General features: G+C 34.4%; 1 protein-coding gene across 1 annotated transcript in view; it reads left to right on the forward strand.

The window, feature by feature from the left end:
• The window catches only part of LOC121423765 (scavenger receptor cysteine-rich domain-containing group B protein-like), a 38,443-nt gene extending 34,877 nt beyond the window's left edge, over positions 1–3,566 (forward strand). The window contains exon 6 of the mRNA XM_041619252.1: positions 1,725–3,566. Coding sequence (XP_041475186.1) covers positions 1,725–2,137 — 413 coding nt within the window. The 3' untranslated portion in view covers positions 2,138–3,566. The remainder of the gene's footprint in view (positions 1–1,724) is intronic.
• Positions 3,567–9,478: the final 5,912 nt, after the last annotated feature.

Here is a 9,478-nt window from a genome sequence, read left to right on the forward strand (position 1 = left end):
TTGAAAATACAATTTGCATTGACTTTGTACACAAAACCATGTTTTTGAGCAATTTTTGGTCTGACATGCACTTCCATAATGTTTCGGTATTTCAGAACCACCTACCCGGGTGACACAAACTTGGTCTCAAAAGTTGCGCAAGACTTGAAAGTAAAAAGTCAGTGAGCAGCATGGTCAAAAAAATTTGCGCGGCGAAAATATAGCGCGACTCGTTGAGGGGGGGCCTCAGAGGCCCCCCCACCCGGCCTAGATAGGGTTAAAGGTTAAGTCCTATTCTCCTGACTCTCATAAACACATTGCTCAGATCCACATGATCAAGTAAAAATGCTGCACTAAAAATTGCAGTTCATAATCACTCGTGCATTCAATTTCAATTTGATAAACAGCAAACTGATCACAATTGATCATTAATTTATCACAAAACCCTAAACTTTGCAAGTTCCTCCCCCCCCCCACAAAAAAAAAGAAATTGGAAGGCTAATTTATGCCCAGCCTCATTTTCATAACCCTTGCTTAAGTGAGCAGTATTCACTCAAACATGAAGAGATTGCCAACTTTTTGGTGTCATTTGAAAATTGACAATTGGCTTTCCAAAAGTAAGTCTTTCCCTCCAATGTGATATATTTCTATTTTGTGTCAAAAGTGTATAGGTTTTTTTTTGTGGGGGGGAGCGCTCTGTACAAGTAGGTCTGTGGTCAAGGGTACATGTATACTGAGTGCCCCCCCCCCCATCATAATAGCATACATGTTCGTTCATTTCACTCCACAGTTTCCACTGGTATTGTATATTGAACCTTATACATGTAGACTTATTGTGGAAAATGTGGATAGGCCAAGATGGCCCCATGTACTAGTACTGGGGTTGATTTAAATAAACAAATTGGTCATTGGTCTAACCCTGTGCCTGAATTTAGTAGATTTGAACAGAAGTAAGCAATCATTATTTAAATTTTCCTCAAGACTCTGAATAAAAGATAAGTGCTAATCATTGTACCGTATTAAACAACTTCAAAATCCGTTAGTATTAGGGCTCAGGCTACTACCGGGCAAAAACGTTAATATAGTATTTAAGTTCAATATCAGTAATCTAGATCCTGTTTATGTTGACTTTGCCATTCAGTGGTAATGATAATCAACATCAAGGATTTCATACAACTTACAATTGGATGGCAAAGTTACCAGGGCCCATCTGATATTTAGCTTATTTTATAGTATACAATGCATTTTTTTAAATAAGTAATAATTGTTGCATTTTGCTTGGCAAAGAGTGGCATATTCTTGTGTCTCATGTATATATTCATGCTAGTAGATTTAGTTTGACATAAACAAACATGATCTTTGATAGTCAGGAAAGAAGAGAATGTTTTTTTCTTGATAGTTTCAAACTATATCAAAATAATTTCAAGGAAATGGATGTAAAGAACTGAAATTTGAAATTTTCCCAACTACAGAATTAGCAAATTAAGCATGAAATTGGATCACTTCTAATAATTTTTCGGCTTAGATTTTGTGATTTTACAAAGTTATTTATACCAGCTCTAGCCCCACAGTGATAATAATACAGGCTTTCCCATGAAATCTGTCTTAACTGTAACTCAGTTCATTAACTGAAGTAATCACAATTAGATTGCCCCCAGTACTTTATTCTAGACACTCAGAGGTTCATCCGATCGGTAGTACATTAAAAAGCACCAAGATATTGACAATAATTTTGTTTATCACAGGTGGTGGTCTATCTGGTGGTGCAATAGCTGGAATCGTCATTGGTTCTTTAGTTGGACTATGTTGCTTTTATTGCTGTTGCTTGAGAAAAGAGAAGGAGAAACCTCCAAATGTGGTGTTAGTGAGCAACACAAGAATTGAAGGACCATTGGAATCGGGGGATATCACAAGAGCAACCGACGGGGACACTGCTCAATCCAATGGGACATCTAGTCCTGAGAATCCCACCAATCTGGATGCAAGTATACCTGAGCTCCCACCTCCATCATATGATGACATTGGGAAGTATTCATCATATGGTGACCCAGAGATTGCCTACCCTTCAGCACCCCCTTCCATGCCATACCCACATTCTGCCCAATACCCTTCTAATGATGTGACCCCATCTGCACCCCCTGCTTACCCAGCCAGCTAATCCTTCATTTAAAATAGATTTTTACTCTACATTTTATGCAAAAATACATTCTTTTCACAAAATGCCCAACTATTGGGTTGTTTTTATTACTTGATATCTATATTTTATGTACATGTTATCTATCAATAGTGAGAACTTTAAGGAAAACGTAATTTTTATGTGGGATTTACTCAATTTTTGAATGGATTCTAAAGCCTCTGCCTGCCACAGGTGGTTATTTGTATTAGTAATCATGTTGATTCCTATATTTTTGATGTATGTTATTTTATATTTGAATTTATGCTACATTAACTGATTTCAAAATATGTTGAATAACATTACATAAGTAGCAAAAAAATAATCCAATTTCAATTTCCTCTAAACAGGAAAAAGTAAACACCATTTGTCTTTGGCTGTTGCTGGGGAACCAACTTCACAACTTATAAATAACCCTGAATGATGGGAAATTTAATGAACTTAAAGTAACTCTGACAGTTAAAGCATTAGTTATGATAATTTATTGTTGTATTGTTTGCTGTTGGATTGTAGTTACCTTTGAGAGACTAGTTCATTAATGATGTTTCTTGTGTCATGTAGGGTAAGGCCTCTTGAGTAACTGGATCATGAATTGTGATGCTGTGCTTCAAGTTATTGACTGACTTGCTGTCATAGACAGAGATGTACCTTGTCTATAAGCATAGAAAGTTTTTAGGTTTGACTGCATTGATATTGAGGCAACATACACAGAATCCCATGTGATGCTTTGGTGTTTTTGGCCTGTAAATTTGAAATCTTGCATAGTTTCTGTGACATTTTGTCAGGAAAATTTGGATGGGCTTGGCTGTGCATTGCATTTGTGCTGGGTGACCGGTGTTGATTTGGCTTGAATATGCAGATCATTTGGTCAATGTCAATTATTATTAAAATGTTTTCAATCTTTGTGATAAGTAAAATTTAATCTTTTGCTCTCAACATGAAGAAAAATCCAAAGATTTACCTTAAAATTTTTGGCTGCTAACTGCTATCTTCTTCAGCATTTGACCGAGTTACATGTAGGTAGCGATCGATAATTGGGTCGTAGCTACAGATAGTTGAGATAGGATTTTCTTGAATGATCACCATAATGAAGATGAAGTAAGATTGAGCTGACATCCTTTACTTTCATCATTAACTCTTTGTGCACCAGGCCATTTGCAGGTATTGAAACAATGCAATGCATGTCAGACCTAAAATTGCTCCCAAAACATGATCTCGTATACAAATCCTGTGCAAATTCTGAAAATAGCTAAAATTGAGAAATGTATCATTTTTATTTTTACCAATTAAAAGCAGTTAGATGGCATGTTACATGTAGTTTTAACTGAAATAACGTGTGGGTGACGTGCATCCCAATTTTCATCGCGATTGCCCAATAAACGTCCAAGATCTGGAGGGAGGATCTGATCTTGACCCCCCCCCCCCCCCCCCAAGTTTAAAGTACTCCTGCAGTAGATATTATTGGGCATTAGCTTGGTAATGTTGCACAAAGAAATTAGGCTTGAAGTGTTTCTCTGTAGTAGTCTTTCACTACAATGTATTATTCTATAAAAGTGTTCTTGGTTGGTATATGAGTTGTCGGTGAACATTGTTGAAATATAAAACTGTGCAAGCCATTTGAGGTAATCTTTGTTGTATGTCAGGGTAGATAAAAGAAATTTATGCAATTTTGAACATCCTGGGGAGCGTCTCATCAATATTTTTGTCCAACAAGTTGTCAGATCTGCCATCTTTCCATGATTTTGATTGGCTGAGAGGCACTGTTCCTATGGTAACTGTCGGATAAAATGTCCGACAAGTCCTTTCATGAAACTCCCCCCTGATCAAAAAACAGTACTGAATCGTCATGTTTATCTATACTCGTGCTGTTGTCACTACTGACCTGAAACAGATCAAAGCTACATGAATCACTTTATTTTGAATAGCATATCATTTATCGGTTTGTAGTTGCTATGGTTTAGTCACTACTAACCTGAAACAGATCAAAGCTACATGAATCACTTTATTTTGAATAGCATATCATTTTATCGGTTTGTAGTTGCTATGGTTTAGTCACTACTAACCTGAAACAGATCAAAGCTACATGAATCTCTTTATTTTGAATAGCATATCATTTATCAGTTTGTAGTTGCTATGCTTTAGTCACTACTAACCTGAGACAGATCAAAGCTACATGAATCACTTTATTTTGAATAGCATATCATTTTAACGGTTTGTAGTTGCTATGCTTTAGTCACTACTAACGTGAGACAGATCAAAGCTACATGAATCACTTTATTTTGAATAGCATATCATTTATCGGTTTGTAGTTGCTATGGTTTAGTCACTACTAACCTGAGACAGATCAAAGCTACATGAATCACTTTATTTTGAATAGCATATCATTTATTGGTTTGTAGTTGCTATGCTTTAGTCACTACTAACGTGAGACAGATCAAAGCTACATGAATCACTTTATTTTGAATAGCATATCATTTATCGGTTTGTAGTTGCTATGGTTTAGTCACTACTAACCTGAAACAGATCAAAGCTACATGAATCACTTTATTTTGAATAGCATATCATTTTAACGGTTTGTAGTTGCTATGCTTTAGTCACTACTAACCTGAGACAGATCAAAGCTACATGAATCACTTTATTTTGAATAGCATATCATTTATCGGTTTGTAGTTGCTATGGTTTAGTCACTACTAACCTGAGACAGATTTAAGCTACATGAATCACTTTATTTTGAATAGCATATCATTTATCGGTTTGTAGTTGCTATGCTTTAGTCACTACTAACCTGAGACAGATTTAAGCTACATGAATCACTTTATTTTGAATAGCATATCATTTATCGGTTTGTAGTTGCTATGCTTTAGTCACTACTAACCTGAGACAGATCAAAGCTACATGAATCACTTTATTTTGAATAGCATATCATTTTAACGGTTTGTAGTTGCTATGCTTTAGTCACTACTAACCTGAGACAGATTTAAGCTACATGAATCACTTTATTTTGAATAGCATATCATTTATCGGTTTGTAGTTGCTATGGTTTAGTCACTACTAACGTGAGACAGATCAAAGCTACATGAATCACTTTATTTTGAATAGCATATCATTTATCGGTTTGTAGTTGCTATGGTTTAGTCACTACTAACGTGAGACAGATCAAAGCTACATGAATCACTTTATTTTGAATAGCATATCATTTTAACGGTTTGTAGTTGCTATGCTTTAGTCACTACTAACCTGAAACAGATCAAAGCTACATGAATCACTTTATTTTGAATAGCATATCATTTATCGGTTTGTAGTTGCTATGGTTTAGTCACTACTAACCTGAGACAGATCAAAGCTACATGAATCACTTTATTTTGAATAGCATATCATTTATCGGTTTGTAGTTGCTATGGTTTAGTCACTACTAACCTGAAACAGATCAAAGCTACATGAATCACTTTATTTTGAATAGCATATCATTTATCGGTTTGTAGTTGCTATGGTTTAGTCACTACTAACCTGAGACAGATTTAAGCTACATGAATCACTTTATTTTGAATAGCATATCATTTTAACGGTTTGTAGTTGCTATGCTTTAGTCACTACTAACGTGAGACAGATCAAAGCTACATGAATCACTTTATTTTGAATAGCATATCATTTTAACGGTTTGTAGTTGCTATGGTTTAGTCACTACTAACCTGAGACAGATCAAAGCTACATGAATCACTTTATTTTGAATAGCATATCATTTATCGGTTTGTAGTTGCTATGGTTTAGTCACTACTAACCTGAAACAGATCAAAGCTACATGAATCACTTTATTTTGAATAGCATATCATTTATCGGTTTGTAGTTGCTATGCTTTAGTCACTACTAACCTGAGACAGATTTAAGCTACATGAATCACTTTATTTTGAATAGCATATCATTTATCGGTTTGTAGTTGCTATGCTTTAGTCACTACTAACCTGAGACAGATCAAAGCTACATGAATCACTTTATTTTGAATAGCATATCATTTTAACGGTTTGTAGTTGCTATGCTTTAGTCACTACTAACCTGAGACAGATCAAAGCTACATGAATCACTTTATTTTGAATAGCATATCATTTTAACGGTTTGTAGTTGCTATGCTTTAGTCACTACTAACCTGAAACAGATCAAAGCTACATGAATCACTTTATTTTGAATAGCATATCATTTTAACGGTTTGTAGTTGCTATGCTTTAGTCACTACTACTACTAACCTGAGACAGATCAAAGCTACATGAATCACTTTATTTTGAATAGCATATCATTTATCGGTTTGTAGTTGCTATGCTTTAGTCACTACTAACCTGAGACAGATCAAAGCTACATGAATCACTTTATTTTGAATAGCATATCATTTTAACGGTTTGTAGTTGCTATGCTTTAGTCACTACTAACGTGAGACAGATTTAAGCTACATGAATCACTTTATTTTGAATAGCATATCATTTATCGGTTTGTAGTTGCTATGCTTTAGTCACTACTAACGTGAGACAGATCAAAGCTACATGAATCACTTTATTTTGAATAGCATATCATTTTAACGGTTTGTAGTTGCTATGCTTTAGTCACTACTAACCTGAGACAGATCAAAGCTACATGAATCACTTTATTTTGAATAGCATATCATTTTAACGGTTTGTAGTTCCTATGCTTTAGTCACTACTAACGTGAGACAGATTTAAGCTACATGAATCACTTTATTTTGAATAGCATATCATTTATCGGTTTGTAGTTGCTATGCTTTAGTCACTACTAACCTGAAACAGATCAAAGCTACATGAATCACTTTATTTTGAATAGCATATCATTTTAACGGTTTGTAGTTGCTATGGTTTAGTCACTACTAACCTGAGACAGATTTAAGCTACATGAATCACTTTATTTTGAATAGCATATCATTTATCGGTTTGTAGTTGCTATGGTTTAGTCACTACTAACCTGAAACAGATCAAAGCTACATGAATCACTTTATTTTGAATAGCATATCATTTTAACGGTTTGTAGTTGCTATGCTTTAGTCACTACTAACCTGAGACAGATTTAAGCTACATGAATCACTTTATTTTGAATAGCATATCATTTAACGGTTTGTAGTTGCTATGCTTTAGTCACTACTAACCTGAGACAGATCAAAGCTACATGAATCACTTTATTTTGAATAGCATATCATTTTAACGGTTTGTAGTTGCTATGCTTTAGTCACTACTAACCTGAGACAGATCAAAGCTACATGAATCACTTTATTTTGAATAGCATATCATTTATCGGTTTGTAGTTGCTATGGTTTAGTCACTACTAACCTGAGACAGATTTAAGCTACATGAATCACTTTATTTTGAATAGCATATCATTTTAACGGTTTGTAGTTGCTATGCTTTAGTCACTACTAACCTGAGACAGATCAAAGCTACATGAATCACTTTATTTTGAATAGCATATCATTTATCGGTTTGTAGTTGCTATGGTTTAGTCACTACTAACCTGAAACAGATCAAAGCTACATGAATCACTTTATTTTGAATAGCATATCATTTATCGGTTTGTAGTTGCTATGCTTTAGTCACTACTAACGTGAGACAGATCAAAGCTACATGAATCACTTTATTTTGAATAGCATATCATTTTAACGGTTTGTAGTTGCTATGCTTTAGTCACTACTAACCTGAGACAGATCAAAGCTACATGAATCACTTTATTTTGAATAGCATATCATTTTAACGGTTTGTAGTTGCTATGCTTTAGTCACTACTAACGTGAGACAGATCAAAGCTACATGAATCACTTTATTTTGAATAGCATATCATTTATCGGTTTGTAGTTGCTATGGTTTAGTCACTACTAACCTGAGACAGATTAAAGCTACATGAATCACTTTATTTTGAATAGCATATCATTTTAACGGTTTGTAGTTGCTATGCTTTAGTCACTACTAATGTGAGACAGATTTAAGCTACATGAATCACTTTATTTTGAATAGCATATCATTTTAACGGTTTGTAGTTGCTATGCTTTAGTCACTACTAACCTGAGACAGATCAAAGCTATATGAATCACTTTATTTTGAATAGCATATCATTTTAACGGTTTGTAGTTGCTATGCTTTAGTCACTACTAACCTGAGACAGATCAAAGCTACATGAATCACTTTATTTTGAATAGCATATCATTTATCGGTTTGTAGTTGCTATGCTTTAGTCACTACTAACCTGAGACAGATCAAAGCTACATGAATCACTTTATTTTGAATAGCATATCATTTTAACGGTTTGTAGTTGCTATGCTTTAGTCACTACTAACCTGAGACAGATCAAAGCTACATGAATCACTTTATTTTGAATAGCATATCATTTTAACGGTTTGTAGTTGCTATGCTTTAGTCACTACTAACCTGAGACAGATCAAAGCTACATGAATCACTTTATTTTGAATAGCATATCATTTTAACGGTTTGTAGTTGCTATGCTTTAGTCACTACTAACCTGAGACAGATCAAAGCTACATGAATCACTTTATTTTGAATAGCATATCATTTTAACGGTTTGTAGTTGCTATGCTTTAGTCACTACTAACGTGAGACAGATTTAAGCTACATGAATCACTTTATTTTGAATAGCATATCATTTTAACGGTTTGTAGTTGCTATGCTTTAGTCACTACTAACCTGAGACAGATCAAAGCTACATGAATCACTTTATTTTGAATAGCATATCATTTTAACGGTTTGTAGTTGCTATGCTTTAGTCACTACTAACCTGAGACAGATCAAAGCTACATGAATCACTTTATTTTGAATAGCATATCATTTATCGGTTTGTAGTTGCTATGCTTTAGTCACTACTAACCTGAGACAGATCAAAGCTACATGAATCACTTTATTTTGAATAGCATATCATTTTAACGGTTTGTAGTTGCTATGCTTTAGTCACTACTAACCTGAGACAGATCAAAGCTACATGAATCACTTTATTTTGAATAGCATATCATTTTAACGGTTTGTAGTTGCTATGCTTTAGTCACTACTAACGTGAGACAGATCAAAGCTACATGAATCACTTTATTTTGAATAGCATATCATTTTAACGGTTTGTAGTTGCTATGCTTTAGTCACTACTAACCTGAGACAGATCAAAGCTACATGAATCACTTTATTTTGAATAGCATATCATTTTAACGGTTTGTAGTTGCTATGCTTTAGTCACTACTAACGTGAGACAGATCAAAGCTACATGAATCACTTTATTTTGAATAGCATATCATTTTAACGGTTTGTAGTTGCTATGCTTTAGTCACTACTAACCTGAA

This window comes from Lytechinus variegatus, chromosome 11 (assembly GCF_018143015.1).
Source record: "Lytechinus variegatus isolate NC3 chromosome 11, Lvar_3.0, whole genome shotgun sequence".
In the NCBI taxonomy this organism is placed as follows: Eukaryota; Metazoa; Echinodermata; class Echinoidea; order Temnopleuroida; family Toxopneustidae; genus Lytechinus; species Lytechinus variegatus.